This window comes from Parus major, chromosome 20, assembly GCF_001522545.3.
Source record: "Parus major isolate Abel chromosome 20, Parus_major1.1, whole genome shotgun sequence".
Classification (NCBI taxonomy): Eukaryota; Metazoa; Chordata; class Aves; order Passeriformes; family Paridae; genus Parus; species Parus major.
This window is the reverse complement of record NC_031788.1, coordinates 565,617-583,333: the sequence shown is the minus strand read 5'-3', so window position 1 is coordinate 583,333 and position 17,717 is coordinate 565,617. Positions and strand designations below refer to the sequence as shown.

The 17,717-nt window shown below is 40.9% G+C and overlaps 1 protein-coding gene across 6 annotated transcripts in view; it reads right to left on the bottom strand.

Moving 5' to 3' along the window:
• RALGAPB (Ral GTPase activating protein non-catalytic subunit beta) overlaps window positions 1–17,717 on the bottom strand; it is a 63,822-nt gene that overhangs the window by 34,286 nt on the left and 11,819 nt on the right. For 4 of the 6 annotated variants that reach the window (XM_015647561.3, XM_015647557.2, XM_015647558.2 and 1 more), the window contains exons 4-12: window positions 17,549–17,712; window positions 16,731–16,917; window positions 12,204–12,335; window positions 10,883–11,061; window positions 8,433–8,581; window positions 8,106–8,322; window positions 4,194–4,229; window positions 2,250–2,451; window positions 689–856 (exon numbers count right to left, since the gene is read on the bottom strand). In XM_015647561.3, the coding sequence (XP_015503047.1) occupies window positions 689–856; window positions 2,250–2,451; window positions 4,194–4,229; window positions 8,106–8,322; window positions 8,433–8,581; window positions 10,883–11,061; window positions 12,204–12,335; window positions 16,731–16,917; window positions 17,549–17,712 (1,434 nt within the window). The remainder of the gene's footprint in view (window positions 1–688; window positions 857–2,249; window positions 2,452–4,193; window positions 4,230–8,105; window positions 8,323–8,432; window positions 8,582–10,882; window positions 11,062–12,203; window positions 12,336–16,730; window positions 16,918–17,548; window positions 17,713–17,717) is intronic. The other 2 variants (XM_015647559.3, XM_015647560.3) reach the window with 1 other exon arrangement.

Below are 17,717 nucleotides of genomic sequence, written 5' to 3'. Positions count from 1 at the left end.
TACATCCATCCAATGGCCTTAAGTAATTTGGAGTACGCAATGTAGCTGTTTCTGTCTAAGACCCATCCAAAAGAAGGAGCAGCTCAGACTTAAGCCCAGGAGATAAATAATGCTTTTTGTTTAAACGCCTAACATCAAAATGAAACACCATACCAAGACATAACACATACATTAAAGAAGGCATGCAGAAGACTACTATTAAGTGCCAAACTTAGCAAAACCTAAGTGTCTATAAAGCTCTGATCAGAACCTACTCCAATTTTATCAGACTAAATTATCCACTTTTCCATTTAATGATGCCTAAGATTACTTATTGAATACACTGCAACAACAGCCACTAATGAGTATCTTGTGAAAGTTTACTTTAAAATCAATAGGCTTTCAATACATTTTTTACATATTTCAATATATTTTCCTATTCTTAAAGGCACTGCTTTGCATCAATGAGTAGGGAGCAAACAATTCACATATTTAATTTAAAATAAGCACAATTATTACTTTAAAGAAAATTGCATTAAATAAAAATGAAAATTTGAGCTCACACAGTGTTGCTATTATCACCATCAAATACACAAACACTGTGGGCCCCACATTGCTGAATTCCTTTGGTGAAATTACACAGGAATGACAAAAAAAAAAACCACCTCTCAACGTTTCTGATGATGTCTACATGGAAATGGTAATTTACCTGTCAGGTAAAATAGTTTCCAGAGCCGAAATGAAGTAGGGAACCACAACATCAATGCCTTTCAGGTCACAGCAGAACAGAGGAGGGGAGTTTAGAATAACACTGGCAAGAACAGGGTGGCAAACGAAATCTGCTATCTGCAAACCCTGAATTAAAAGCATGTAAAATCTGACAAAGAAAGATAAGATTTAATTATTTGCACACAAAATCATCAGAATCCCACATGATTCTGCAGCCACTATTTGACCTTGTCTATATAAAATAGAGTAAGTTTCAAAAACAGAGATAGGAAACATTGATATAAGTGTTCCCATGCATTACTTGAGCACAGGCAAGCACACCTGACCAGCTTAATAAACTCTCACAAATGACAGGCATTGCATATGAAAAGCCACTGTAGCACAGTTTTACTGAAATCTTTGACTTGTTGCAACACCCAGACTGAGAGCTGAGTAAGCACAACCAGCTGGTTACTAACAATTGATCGCCTGCTCTCCACTACTCTCCAAGTAAGGCTGGGAGCAAAACCTTGATTTTAACTCCCCAATATGAGAAAAATACTGTGAAATCTTGGGGGAGGCAGTGGATAGAACAAGGAACAGGATATCAGGACAAGACACACTGATCAGCAATTTGGAAAACGAGACCAATCATAACCATCATAACCACTTCAAATGAAAAAGCAAGGGCAGAAACTCAGCCATCCATCACCCTAGAGCAGTTAGCTTCTTTTGCAGCCTCCTGTTAGAGAACATGTATGTCCTCTTAATTGTTTCAAAAGTCTAGGAGACACAAAGGAATCCCACTGACTGGCCAAAAAAAATATGAACTATCTATACAAAAAATACTACAGCATTTAAGAAATAAAATTGTCCAGTCTTCTGGGAAGTTTTAATGCCATTTGGGACATATGTACCTGAACAGTTTGAGAATCATTGATTTAAAACTGATTCTCTGCCTCTAGCATTTGCTATTTTACATAACAAAAATTTGTGAAAAAGGTATACTACAACAGGCAAAACTGCTTTATTTTCTCAGAAATAAAACTGAACACAGCAGTAGTTCAAACACAACTGTTTCAAATAATGGGATATTACTGTATTTCAATATTCAGAGGGTGAAAAAAACCTACAATAAACAAAACCAAATTTTGTGGTATTTGACAACACAAAAACCTTTGTACTCTAATAAAGTGTACAGAGTCTTATGCCTGCACACTCATTTTTTCCATGTGAATAATATTCAGTGACAAATTAAACAAAAATAAAAATGCAGGAGGCAAGAAACTGCCAAAGAAAATTTTCCTTCCAGCTGGAGGCACTTTAAGGTACTCTCCTTCAACTGAAACTTGAAGAAAACACAGTGAAAAGCTTCATCATGAAAATGTGAGAGGAAGACAGTGCTGGGCTTAGCCAAGAATCCCACCTCCAGCCTATGAAGGCCAGCTAGGTGTTTTTAAACTGGTAACACAGGATTCACACAGCAAGTGAATGCTATTCACCGGGAATTAGTCTGTATCTTAAAGTTACACCAATAAAGCAACTGGAAGATAGGTTAGTACCGGGATAGGTAAGCTGGTAATATTTCCTCCCCAGTCTTCTTGCTACAAAATATCCTACACAGTGTCCCGCATGCCTCTGCCCTTCCTGCTTCATAGTTGTCTGGGAATTCACTTGCATCAAACATGGGGTTGGAAGCCATAGTGTCTGTGGACATTTGGGATCCTTTCCGGCGGAACTCCACACTAGCCTGCGTCGCTATAGCTGGGAAGAGAAAAAACAGCATTTCACTGTGTGTGATAATGTACAGAATAGGCTCATGGGATCCTGGACACAAAGATCAAGTCCAATTTAATAGTTAACATGAAGCTATTAGTTCACTGTATTTGAGCCAGTGCCTCTGTTTAGGAAGTATTTGTGGGTGTACCTAACTTGTTTTCTTCATAAGGATGACAACAACTGACCTTCATATCCTGGAGGCTGTCCCAACTTTTTGCTGGGAAGAGAGCACTTATATCCAACACTAGCTTCCTACCCTCTCTGAAAGGGCAAGGATCTGCCTCACCTGGCTCTTGTCCCCACAAAAATGAAATGCCACTTTCCCTTGCTCCCTTAAAAAAACAAACAAAAAAATTTGATGGTGCTATTACTATTGACCTCCAAGGAAGTGCTTAACTTCCAGCCAGCCAACTCATCTCATGCTGCCCTGAATACCAAGCAGCTTTGATCCAGTTTTGTTGTACAAACATAGTTACTAAAAAAACAATCAAAAAATGTTAAGGTCCCGTATGAGAAAGGGAAGATTGTGGAATCCCATTCTCCTAATTTGGTCCCTCTCTCCTCATGTGATCACTAAACCTGTCAAATAAGAGCCTCCAAACAGCAGCTACCATGGCCTGGCTGTCTCCTGCTCCCTATCCTACAGGAAGCTCCATGACCCTCTCAGAGGGTCCTAACCTGGTTCTGCCCAGCTGTGTGCTCCCTCCCCACAGGCCAGTTCTGCCAGTCCACACCACTCCAATCCAATTCAAGTCTTCCTGGAGAGATTTCTGGTCTCTCTTTCACACGTCAGCATTGTTTGGATACAAGACCACTCGCTCTGTCGACTCCATGCTTTCTTCCAGGATTGCTACCAAAACAAAATATATACTGCACTCAATGTGAATTTTTTTTCAATTTTTTTTCCTCTTCCTTGGACAGCTTTGCTCTAGGATTGCTAACATCTTAAAGAGTGTGTTCTTGTTTTTAGCTAAGATTAGATGGATTTCCAAAACTTTTATAAACTACAAAAGCAAACAGCAGATAATGTGTGCTCCCATAATCACACCTATGTGTTGCTACCAGCAAAAGAAAGCAACTTCTGTCTCAGCTCTGGGACACTGGGGAACTGCAGGTTCAAAGTCAGCCTTGCTAACAAAGGCATATTAACACTTTAGCAGCTGGAATACCTGATAATTTACAGATAGGATGCTTTTTTGTTTTGTTTTAAAGGAAATGTCTTAATGACAAGTGCCTACTCCTAATTTTTTGTTCTCAAATTTATCATTTAACCAACGTTTACCTCAAATTTTCATTGATGTTAAGTAGCAAATAAGTACAAATCTTTATGCATCTTCCCATGAGCCATTTTTTGTCCTAAATAAGCTATCCAGCAATATACTGTAGTTGGAAAAAAACACTACATGCACAATGCATACAAATCAAACACTAGGTCTGTAAAATAAGCTTTAAGTAAAAAAAACATGGTTAGTGCAAAGTCCTGAAATTCATGACATGATCACAGACTAAAATACAGAAAAGATGGGACTGATTCAGGCAGATTAATTTGCTTTTGCCAACAATCCTCCCCATTCAAAAACACACACAAAAAAAATTACTTGTCTTTTTCAAGTAAAAGTGCAAAAGCTACAAGAGACAATGAGAATGAATTTACAAATAAAACATGGGATTATGGAAAAAAAAAAAGCATGACCGCAATTAAGGAAAAGCTACTGGTTCCTACTTACAAGATTTATAAGAAAGAAGAATTTGGATAAAAGATGCTGCAAGATAATAGAAATAAAATGGAAACAAATCAAAGGACAGCAGTAGTTATAAAATACTTTTAAGATGGTGAAATTGTAATATAAGTTAAGAAGCTTTTAGCTTTTTAAAAAATAGATTAAAAGCTTTATGATACAGCAAGCTCGTTAAACACATAGGAAACTGGCATACAGGTCCAAAATTATGGTTTTGAAAGTACCATGCAAAACAATGAACAAAAAGTTACAAAATACGACTAAAATTTAGAGCTGTTCATATCAACATACACCAGTTCTTTAACAGAATGTACAAACCATTCTCAGCTCACAGACCTGTCCCCATGTCACAGTGCACATGGAGCATAAACCAGGTTATCCTAAGGCTCCTCTGAACTGGGTTTTGCAGGGGGAAAGTTACTTACCTGCGATCTCCTCACAGCAGTATTCCTGCTTCCAAACCAGGAGCTCCCAACAGGATTACAGCTCCCATTTCTCTAAGCCAAATTGCTAACAACCAGAATACCTGAGCATGCCTCCCCTGACCACCAGCTTCATTAACAATCTTCCAAAGCAGAAACAAAAAGTAGAACACTCCCAGAAACATTAACACCTCAAACAACATCCAGAGAAAGAAGAGAGTAAGAATTCCAGCAGCCAGGCACTACCCATCAGCTGGGGAGAGCTACTTCTTTGAACAGGCAGGGTCATACCTGTTAAAAAGCCCCTCAGCAGCACTCACTACAACCCCAGACAGGGCTGCTTAGAATTAGCTTCTAGAGCCCCAGAAACATTCTATGGGACATTAATGACAGTAGGGACAGAAAAGGTGAGGATAATGATGTACCTCAAGGCTCCTCCACTGCCAACAGCCCCTGGGCAATACCAACAAACCCCTGAAGTGTCTCCTTCAGCTGCTATAAACTGCAGAGCCAGCCCCCTTTAGGTACAAGGATTGAGAATAAGCCCATCAGATTGAAAGATTCAGTTGCTGAAATGATGGCACAAGGTGCTGCTGAGCTTCTCCAAATTCTCAGAGGCTGAGGACAGTAGGTATGCACTGTATGGCCAAGCCTGTCTGAAACACATCCTGCCACTGAATCTGCCCTAGCACAGATACACACACCCCAAGCTGTCATTCTTTGGTTAACCTCATACAGGCTCTGTAGCCAATTTCCTATGAAGGTGTTATCTGTCATAGAGATCTATTTATCCCACACTATCAGCTACATAAATGCCACATACCCATCTAACAACTATGCCAGCAAGATCCAGCTGCTTTCAAACCACCTGTGCATGTTCCAACAGGACATTTTTACTTTCTCACCACAACACAGTGATGTTTATCAGCTGCCCACCATAAAGCTTCACCAATTAAAGTCTGTGTGCAGAAACCAAAACCTGATAAGGACACTCAAGGCCCAAAAGCATCATGCCAATGATGGCAAGATCATTGCTCTGCTTCAGAATCCAAACAAGGACAAGATTACATTGAAGGACAGGGCTCAAAGAGCAAAGAGGACAACTGCTTTACCAGCAGCCAAGTGTATACAGATGACTTCCAGCTAATCTTGAGAGAGAACAATTCTCTCTTCCCAAAGACAGACAAAACCAGAACAACCACAAACATGGAATACCTACAGTTTTCCAATTAAGAGTTGGTACAAGAAATTCACCCATGAGATGAAAGAAAATTGAAAATCCATGAGGCAGCAGTTAACCTGACAGAATCAGGAAAGCTGAGGCTGAAGGGGCCTCTGGAGATAGTCAGCCCTCCCCTGCAAAGCAGGGTCATGTAGACTAAAGCTCAGTTACCCTTCTATCCATTTAGACAGTCTTTCACCTCAAGACTTACAAAAAACTTGACATTTTTTCCACCCATCATTTTTCATTACTTCCTTTCTGGAGAGTTCCAGTGGTAAAACATGAGATCCCAGGACAAGATAAAAAGGCAAGGTAGAGGGGTTCTCATTCACATCAGCCTTGACCATGTGCTCTTTATTTCCTAGAGCTCATGGAAAAGGTGCACTGTAAGATGGGACAAGGACAATGTGTTTGGCTGTGTGTGTCAGCAGGAGTTATTTAAAAGAACCAAACTAAATTCTGAACTAGAATTGAGACCACAGCTCATCCACAGGGCCCCTGGTAGGCACTGCACTGAGCTCATTAATCTCTCTTTGGTAATCACATTGTAGGGATTCTCACTGAGACTTGTGCCACATGACAGAAGAGGAGAGAGAAACCTGCAAGGGCAGCAAACACTTGACTAAATTCCTGTAAGTTAATTCTGTCTTCCAAATTGCTAAAAAAGCAGGACATGACACAGCCAGGTTCCTGGGAGTCCACCAACATCATTGTCTTAGCACCACTGCTGCTAATACACAGCAGATCATGCGTTGTGCTGAGACTGGTCTTGCAACAGACAGCTTGGAAGAGCACAGAAGAGGAACAGAATTAACTCAATTCCAAACAGCTGCCTCTAATTTTCAGAAAGCCAGTAAATATTCCTGTAAGGCTAGTAACACTACAATTTTCTGATTGCTATTAGGTGATTTAAGACATTGCAAATATGAACAGAAGGCCCTGGAACACCTTCAAGGAAGTTAAACCTTTTGATTTTGGATGACTGTGTACTTCTGCCCTCTTAACAACACAGAATGTTTACAGCTTACGCTTTTGCGTAAGCACCATCTCAGCTGACATCCTTCCTTTACAGGTCAAGCATTTCATTGAAATCACTCAAGAAACAGGTTATGTTAAAATTAAAATGATCTAATCAATCTGAAAAGCACAAAATGTAGTAATACATTAAATGCATATGCAACTGAATACACAAGGCAAGGATGCCTTGCTCCTTCCTAAACTCAGCTCTTTCCCTAGTCATGAGTCATAGGCCTTTTACAAAGAGATTCCAAACTCCTACCACAGAACCTCACAAAGAACACTTCCAAAAACAATGTGATACATACCTAAAAACACCTTTAGAAGATCCCAAATACTAAGCTTTCACACAGGAACTTGACACAATAAACAAGGAAGTTTAACTGCTGCTGTCAAGTCCCACTACACATCCAACTTGTACAACAAATGTCTTTCCCCTATTTTTCTTCGGACAGTGAGTTACTGACTGATTGATAGATCTCTTGGAATAGTTAGCAGATATTCAAAATACACCAGGAACAGTAAATGCAAGGAGTGAGAAAGATTAGTCTTTTCTGAATATTATCAACAAAAGTAAGAAGAGAGCTAAAAAGCTTCTCTGAGCAGAGCACTAATTCTGCTATATCTCAAAACATCTAACCTCTGCAGCTGAGCAAAGCACAGGAGACAAAAATAAGTTTGGCAGTTAAGGGCTGAAGAATGAAGATATCAAGTCATTAAAGGAAACACACAGCAACCATAACTGATAGGCAGCAACTTCACTAGCTATTTTAAGAACTTTTTAAGAGTGTTTTCATAACACTCTAGAAAACAAGTATCACTTTGTGCACTATGTGGAACAAGGCAGGACGATTTTTCAAATATTAAAGAGTCGATATAAATAGTTGCTATTAATTATAGAACTGAAGCAGATTTCAAACTAAGAAATGGACTCCTACCATATGATTTCCTCCACATAACAGCATTTTCCCCAGTATCATAATTGGAAGTGCCATGCTTGTTAGAGCAAGAGAGTCTTTAATAGTAAAAAGTGGGCTTCTATTAAACTTTGAAATCCCCAAACAGCTGCTCAGGTAATAGCAGATGCTGGCTCAGATCAAGGAATTAACTACCACAGAGCACTTCAGATTTTACTTTTTTTGGATTATGCATGTGTTAATCTTACAGGTAGGAAATGTCAATAAAACAAGGAATAAGGTGTACATATATATATATATATATATATTTTGTAATATTTACCAGTCATGCTGCTGTCTCTGTTTATTCCATTATGAAGTTTACAGTGAACAAATGCTGCATCAAATAACCATGATCCAAAGAGGTTCAAGATGCTGTTAACCTTTGGCCTGCGAGGAGCTGGAAGTGGCCGAGGCTCAGAGCTTGTCTGGTTTGGGCTAGAGAGTGGAGAAGGAGAGGAGGGTTGGTGCTGCACTTTTGAAGCATGTGCAGTAGTTACCTGTTTGAACAGAAGAACAGATCAGCTCCTAGAATCAAGGAAATTACTTCCTCTAACTGAGGAAATTATCCAAACAGTCAGCTACTCAAATACAGAGTATGAAATCTTACAGTACTGGTTTTCATTGTCACTTTGTTCACAGTCACTGCCCGATGCCTCCGGTTGTGGGGTGGAGTGGTGTTGGTAGCAGTGTTCTGGGGCATGCTCAGCCTGTTCACTGGCGTGGGTGGTGCACTGTCTGAGCGGGGTCGGGAAATGCCTGTAAGGCCAGGAATAAAGCAGGCTTTCAGCAGGAATTCCATGGGCTCACACAGAGTAGGCCATTAGTAAGCATTAGAGCCTTTGGTCAATATCCATGCCTCCCCCTGTCCCCCAAAACAGCAGTAGCTACAAAAACACCTCTCCCCATTTTACTATTAGCAAAAATAAATGCGTAAGCAAATGAAAACAGTAATTACATCAGATAAGCAATTGATTTAAAAAAACCAAAGGACCTCACACCTTAAGGCTGTGGGAAATGGCAAATAGAAGGAACCAGTCTAGAAGCAGGCAGAGGGAAAGGCGCAAGGTTCACTTGCCAAAGACAATTTCACAGCTCATTTCTGCCAAAATTCAGATGCCTCTCACCTTTGCCTTTCTTTCCCAATCATAACTCCCACAACTTTTTCTGAGACTTCTCTAAGATGTCTGGCCCTTAAAGCCACCTTAGCTCACTAAATTAAGATGAAACCCATCCACCACACAGCTTTCTGCTTAGTTTAAGCTGAATCAGCTGCTGAACAGTCAAATACTAAGGCAGTACACAAGATAAGAGTAAGAAAGCAGAGCAAGCTATTTTTCTGGCAGCAGCAGGACATTAGACCAGTTTTTATCCAGCTTCAGGGAAATTAATGGTGTACAGAGCTCTCCCCCATCAGAATCAGAAGCAACTCAACATCTGCAAAACTTGAAGTGACAAACACCACTTTTGCCCATTTTAATGCATTCTAACACCCTCATGCCCTATTTGAAAAATGAAGTGGAGAACTGCAGTGTGCTTGAGAATTTGACATAGATTTCTTTTTTTTACCCTGTTAATTAAAGCACCCATGTACTTTTCATAACACATTACAGAACAATTTGCTCCTGCTAAATCATCAGTGTTACACCCCAGGCAGTGTATGCATTATGAAACCTATTGTTTCAGTACATTTGGCTGGGAAAGATGATGCACTATTTTGCCAAACACATCACATAGGTACTGGGGAGAGCAAGATAAAACCCAATGTTTTAGCACTTGTGACAGAAGGTAATGAGCTCTCCCATCAGCCTTCACTGAAGAGCTTTCTGCAGCTCTCAAGTCTGCCTGAGAACACTCTTCCAATCCATACATACAGCCTGAATTTAATTTCACTAAGAAATCTCCCGTGCCCCTATGCCTTGTCTCTGCACTCCAGGTGAGCTATTATCGTTCTGGGTGTTTTATCTTGCTACAAGATCTTCAGAAGTCTTAAGTACCTGATTCATAAAGCCACAGAATAGTTTGGGTTCAAAGGGACCTTAAAGACTCTCCATTCCATCCCCAGCCATGGGCAGGGACACCTTCCACTAGACCACATTCTTCCAAGTCCAGTCCAACCTGACCTTGGACACTTCCAGGGATCCAGGGGTAGTCACAGCTTCTCTGGGTAACATGTACCAGAACCTCACCAACCCTCACAGGGAAGAATTTCTTCCCAATATCCAGTCTAACCCTGCCCTTGTGTCCCTAGAACCTGCTCTTCTCCAGGCTGATGGTCTCGTTCCACTGGCAGGTTTTTTCCTAATATTTTGTATGCATCTACTTGATTCTTGTGCAGTCTCACATCAGCTCATGCTTATGGCAGATACCATCTGTTTGCACACATTTAAGCAGAGAAGCAGCTGGAGACAAGCAGCTCTTCCAAGTTTACAATAGCAGGTATACTTGAAGAACTTTCAGCAAGTCTGAAGCATACTAAATACAATGCTTTAAATTTCAGGTACTCCATCCTGTTACTTCAAACCAACCAGCCAGAGCTACTAGGTTACCAGCAGACACAAAGAAACACGACTTTTTTTACTCAGCAGTAGTAGTCACCCACTAATCATAAACTAAGGGGAACTCTCACAAAGATCTGAAAGTGACAGTCCAAATTCAACACTTTATAAAACAAGCACACAGCAGCTGCCACAAAGATTAGAAACACTGTGGTGAGTGCCTAGAACATGCTAAAGCATAGCACTTGCATTGGTGATTAGATGGAAAGGGAAAAGAAGCCTTGTTTGGGAAAGAGATTCCTAGTTCTTATTTTATATTTCTGATCTATTTATTTGTTCTGCATTTGAAACTAAGGCCATCTACAACATCATGCATTCAAATGCTTCTATTGTGTGTACAGATTTTTTTAGAAGTGATCTGAAGTCTCCTCATCAATTCCCAGATATACTTGCAAATGATAAATTGTTGCTGCTGTATTTATAGAGAAAGCAGATTAAAAGAGAATAAAATAATGATTAAGTTAATATTTATAGCTATCCATGGGTAAGAGAAAAGCATTACCTAGGAATGCATCCACTAAACAGCTGATTCCACGCATGGCACGAAAGAATATTTGAGGAAGATGTTTAAGGCAGGGGTACTGATTCAGTTCTTGAGTCATCCCACTCACATTCAGAAACTGCTCCTGAAATTTGGGGGTAGAGCTAATAATGGCTGGGTTACTCAAATCCACAGGATTACTGCACACAAAAAGAGCAAAATATATGTTAGTCAGTTTAATAACAGCTGTTAAGATTTTAAAAACACTTGAAGATGCAATAGTTTAAGGCATTTAAGTAACACCACAAACCAGCATCCAATATCAATACATTTTAGCTGTTACTCCCTCACAGGAAGGCAATTTTCACCTCCTGGTTTAGCAGTATATAACTGTCTTCATTTCAAACATTAGCCAAACACTGAACAATTTTAGTAAAATAAAACAAACGAGAGTACACATTTGTTAGACTAGTTATGGCAGTTATATTAATTACTTATGAGGTCTTTTGAACCCAGTTAAGAGTTTCTTATATTGTTAAAGTTATTCTAGAAAGGTAAGCAGCAAATTAAATATTGTCAACCAGTGACAAGAAGGGAAGTAGATTATAAAAGTTTGGGCAATTTTTACTGACTGACTCAAATCCTGAAACAGCAAATTTGTAAACTCCAAATTTGAAGAACACAGTAGTTGTGACATTAGTACTACAAATGAAGAAAGAGGGTTTTTTAGTTAGTTAAGAAGTAAATCTTAAACAGTCTAATGTTTATTTAGCTTTAACTGTTAAATAGTATTTTGTATCAATTGTTTAATATTCTGGCCATTGAGAGCATTACTGTAATGTCAAGTCCAAAAGTCTTTAAAAAAAACCATAGCATTTGCTTCAACTGTGCATTTAAAAAGATTAATATGTGTGGTAAAATGAGCTGTATAAATGTTTTCATAAATATTAACACACATTTTAAAAATAAATAAAATTCTCCATTAACCTGGAGAATAAATGGAAGTCATGTGCATCTCCCAGAACTATTTTCAGCTTTTCCTGTTTGTTATCTCAGAGAAACAAAATTCTATAGAACTCTTGTTTTTCAGATCCTCCAAAATGCCAAATAGCTAAAATAGTTTTTAATTAACTGAACAAGTTTACATTTTGAAAAAGTCAGAGTTCAAAGTTGAACCACTCATGGCATTCCCTGAGCTGCTGAATGGCACTGGTGAAAGTCTCTCATTTTATTCTATTTAGGTGCTTAATCTTCTCAATCTCCAGAGAAATGTTTCATTTGTCATGTAAAGGCATAGAGCTGATGCAAGAACAGGAACAATGGATGGCTGTAATTACAATACCTCAGCATATGTAAAAAGCGAAACCATGTTTGTGCAACACACTCATTATCCATTTCAAGAGGAATCAGACCAGCATCTTCATCGGGAATTTTGAATGGAGGAAATGAAGGTCCATATGTAAAACGCAGCAACCTAGAAAGCAAGTCAGACAGACCTGTTCTTCAGCTCATACTCCAAAATTTAACAGTGCATTTTGAGCTCCAAAGGTATCAGCAGCCCACAGGTGAGTCCACAGGCAATAATGCAACATCCCAAGTTCTCCTAGAGATCCTCATTTTATACAATCACTCAGCCTTCTGAGTCTTGGATGGTGCACACCTGGAGCCTGCCTGAAGCTCCACCAAATCCAGGAGCTGTTAAGGCACAAGACCCCACAGCAGCTCTCCCATCACTTAGCCAGAGGGCTTACCAGTTATCACAGCCACATGCACATCTGGTAAGACCTTACAGGTCAAGGAAGAGGGATTTTTTTTTTTTTAAAAAAAGAAGGAATTCAAGCCCTTATCCTCACAGATTTTTAGCTTAAGCTTTCAATGAGACTAGCAAGTCATGAGGGGTTGCAGCTCGAAATTCCAGCTTGTGACTGATGACCTACACTGTACTCCAGCACCCTGAGTAGCACACACTGTTGACCTACAAGCAGCACAGGACTTGCAACCCACAGTTTAGTGAGTTCTTCAAAACAGATGCACCACATCTGTCAGAGGCTGGGATCTACAAACCAGTGAAGAGCAATACTGTGATCCAGTGCCATGAGGACAATGTTTGGATAAACGGAGATCTTTCCCTAGAAAAGCTGTCACCAGTGACCTTCACTGAGCTCCTGCTGTCTAATCTGACCCTTGCATCATACCCATCTTCAGCAAATTACAGCTCAATTTCCATGACTATCATAATCTTTCTAAAGGAATGGAAGAGAGCTGCATTCCATCTTCTCTACATCTCAGCATTCACAGAAATCAATTTGTCTTTCCCTAAGATAATTTCCTTGTAATGGTCAGGAAATGTCCCACTCATCCTTACTCACTTATAAAGCCATATAGCTTTTTTAAGTCATTACAACTAGGAGAAGAGGAAGAGAGAAGTAGCCTATGGTTGACTCCTAAACCAAGAGTCAAACAGGCTGAATTTCCATCTTCCACTTCTCCCAGCGGTGGTCACTAGAGTAACCTGCAGCAAATTAACACAACTGTCTGAAATCACAGCCTATTTACAGTACATAGCCTGGACAGAAAAGCAAAAGAGCTTTAGGACATGAGGCCTTCTCCAGATGCAAAGAAGATGAGGAATCCATTCAGTGCAGCAGCTGATTGAGCTCCCTGAAGGGAGGCTGGGGAAGAGGCTGGGAAATGCTGACCCTGTGCATAACAAAGGGCACTGGACCTGTGGCCCAGCCAGGTGCTCAGACACTGCAAGAGCTGAGGGCTAGGGAGGAAGAGCCAAGACTTGCATGAACTTGGACTGTGAGGGGATAAAAGCCCAGGAGTCTTTTGTTGGGGCTGCTCCTTGGAGGCACCAGCTCAAACTTTTTCTGTGTTACTGTGCCAGGAACAAAGGGCTTTGTGGAACAAGACATGTGAGACTCCCATGGGAAACCTGGGGTCGAACTGATGAGGAAAGCTGGTCTGCCTGTGAGAGTGGGAAGTGCAGAGAGTCAAGCAGGGCACTCCTTGGCTCACTGGAGCTGCTGTTGCAAAGGGTCTTCAGTCCCAGGAGTTAAAAGTTGCTGGTGGTGGAAGAGTGACTGCAAGAGTCTTGGGAATGGTCAGACTGGGAAGTTTCCTTAACACCAGAAATACATCTGTACAAGGTAGCACCAGGTATCAGGAATTCTCCAGCTCTGTGTCCACCTACATTTAGTGCCCAGAGGCATGAACCCATGGTATGTTTTTGCTGAGGAATTACCTGGCTCTTAAAGACCTTAAAAAGCCTGGTCCAACCCCATGCACTGTCATGCCCCACACCACTGCCTGGCAACACAGTGTGCTGCTTCAGTTCTCCCTATGACTGCAAGAAACCAGTTTTTCAAAGAGCATGAGCAAATCTTCAGTGACATATGGGACATTTTCAAGAATGATTGAAGACAGAAATAAATTTTAAGCCACACATCCAAGACAGTTAAAATATACTTTAAACAATCTAGATGGGGTAAAAGTACTATCTATTGGTATGGTAACACAATCAAGCCTCCAGTTTCATCCTGCTAAAAATCATAGCCAAGGACACAAATTAACACTGTATATGTGTACAAATTTCCAAATATAATTTTCCATATGGTTTAAATTTGAAACGGTTCCTCTCAGCTTATTGCCAATAACCTGATTCACAGAACTGTTTACTAAAACATTTTAACTGTTTGAAGCTGGAGCTTCATTGAAGTATTAAAAATATAGTTTAAAATACCACTGAATTCAAAGCTAACCTCACAGGAGCCTAACTTTCCATGTATCAGGCATAAACCAACATTACCGAACACAGACTAAAACATTCCAGAAACCCTGCAGACTCCTGTGCACCAACAGAACCAAGACTGTTAGTCAACAGTGGGAAAGAAAGTGTAGGCACAGTGTGTGGTGCAGAACACCAACACATGTTTTGAGACAGAGCTGCTCTTTTCAGATCAGTGAATCATAAAGTATTTTCCCTTATGTAACACTACATCTAACAAGCTAAAAATAGCTGAAGAAATAGTGTGGGAAATACACAGAACTCGTACTGCAGCTTTATTTCCCAGGGGTTTAACAAATAATAAGAAAACATAACCTGGAAAAATCTATCCACACTTCACATTTTGACAGGTAATTCAAAGCAAAAGTTTTCCAAGTTATAATAAACCCTTGCAGAAAAATATACTATTGAATATTTCACAATGCAGCAATTTAAACACATCTTTGAACTTTCACAGAAATAAGTTAATGGTATTTCAGGAGAGCTGGAAGGAGACCCAGATGACCCTCTTACAAGCAATTAATGAAGTTTTTTCCTCAAAGAGTCTGAGATTTGTCCCACAAAGACTTCATACCAAAAGGACCTCAATATTAAGGATACTGAAAATCTCTTCACTGTTCAGAGCCTTCTACTAAAGCCAAAACCCTCCTGCAATGCCCAGATGTGAGTGTTCCTTCAGTCAGTTTGCAGGTGACACCAAGATGGGCAGGAGCTGACCTGCTGAAGGACAAGAAGGATCTCTAGAGAGATTTGGTCAGGCTGGATCACAAAGCTGAAGCCACTCCATGAGGTTCAACAAAGCAAAGTGATGGGTCCTGCCCTTGGGTCACAACAATGCCAGAGCTACAGGTTTAGGGCAGAGTGGCTGGAAAGTGCCCAGTAGGAAAGGTCCTGGGGGTGCTGATCAACAGCAGCTGGACAAGAGCCAGGTGGGCAAGAGGCCAATGACACCTGGCCTGTACCAGCTGTGCTGTGGCAGCAGGACCAGGGCAGTGACTGTGCCCCTGTGCTGGGCACTGCTGAGGCACCTCCAATCCTGGGGGCAGTTCTGGGCCCCACAAGGCAAGAAAGGCATTGAGAGGCTGCAGCATATCCAGAGAAGAGAACAGGGCTGGGGAAGGGGCTGGAGCACAAGGAGCAGCTGAGAGAGCTGGGAGAGCTCAGTCTGGAGAAAAGGAGACTCAGAGGGGACCTTCTCATTCTCTACAACTACACCAAAGGAGGTTGGAGCCATCAGAGGGTTGGCCTCTTCTCCCAGGTAACAAGGGACAGAAGATGGGGAAATGTCCTCAAGTTGTGCTAGGGGACGTTTAAATTGGATGGAAAAGATTGTCAGGCACTGGCACAGGTTACCCAGGGCAGTGGTGAAATCACCAAAGGGTATTAAAAGACCTGTGGATGTGGCACTTGGGAACATGGGTTGGGTGGGCTTGGCAGTGCTGGGGGCATGGTTGGATTTGACAATCTTAGAGGTCTTTTCCAGCCTAAACAGTCCTGTCATATATGATCCTCGCTGTTCCCATACCCAGCAAGACTCAGTACAGCTCTTGTCCCCTGCTCTCTAGAGCAGAGAGCCTGTGGTCTGCCTCTGGCCCATCACATCCTGACTGCCAGGGCACAAGTGCCAGGCATCTGTAACACAGTTTCAGCTCAACAGGGTCCAAGCAGAGTCCAAGAGTCACCTCAAACCCAGCAGCATGAGAACTAACAAGCACCTAATAATTTTGATGGTCACACACACACACACTTAATGCTGCACTAATATTCTTGAGTCATTCCTCAGGGCACATGAAGAAGAGTCACAGTGATGGAGACTAATACACACACACACACGTGCATTACAAAGTGCTAAATATCACAAAGGTGCTAAACATACACAAGAACAGAGAGAATCAAACTCAGATCTTCCCTTGCAGAACAAAGGAATACACACACAATCCAAGGATACAGCAAGATCTCTCACTTTGTATTGCTTATTCGCTTTTAGATTGCTGCGCATTCCACAAATAAGCAACTCTGAAACGTGTATAACCACTATTATCCCCATAAATACATTTATTTCCATGGTATTTCTCCTACCTGGAAGTAAGGGCACAAATGACCTTGCTCCACTGTTCAACTACTGCAGGATGATGTCGCCAGTTAGCCACCATCTCTTTGGCAGTTTTCCAGTAAGGAGGTGTTGGAAAGCACCGCGTACAAGCGAGTAACCATACCTCAAACAGCACACCAATTAATTTCTCAGCCAGATTCTCAGCAATGCCACCTTACAACAGAAACCAAGCATACCTTCAGTTAGTGTTCCATCTAAATAACTTCAAACATCTCCCCAAAGAGGTTTTGGTTAAAGTGAATAAAGATTCAGCCCCTTTTTTCTTCATAATTTTTAAGACTGATCTTTGCTTCCTACAGTCAATTAGCCTTTTTGCAAGATCAAGTACAATAGACAAAGCCCAGCCACAAGTGTATATTAAGGGACAGCAGGAATCCACCAATCTCAGGCAGCCTCCTATTACACTGTGTCTATATTGAAGTCTTTTTTTGAAATAGGTAAAACTGACACTATTACTTTGCACTAGGCAGGCTGAACAACAAAACAAAGGGGTTTCAGTGAAACAAACAGGGAACAACATTGTCTGAAACTGTTCATACCAAACTGTTTCTGTATAAAGTCACTGTCCTTCAAAAACACTTTCAGGAAAACTCAGCTCCATATCATTCAGCCTTTTCTGGCAATGCTTTATTTTGGAGTAATGGAGCAGAATTTGGAGTGAACTACTGGGCTTTGGTAGCTCCTCAGAGCTTTTAATGGGTTCCCCTATCCTGCTGGCAGCTGAATGTCAAGAAAAACCAAACTTTTTTTCAGTAATTGAACCAAATGGAAGATGAACATGAACCTTGCACAGTTGGAGCTGCTAGAAGAGTGTCATTGATCTGAAGAAGAAATAATAACAAAACCTCCCAGGTTTCTCTTGCCATAATTGTTGACTCATGCGCCAGCTTCTGGACAGCTTTCAAAACCTGCAAGCACAGTCTGATCTGACTGGATCCTGGGTCTGGCCTGTA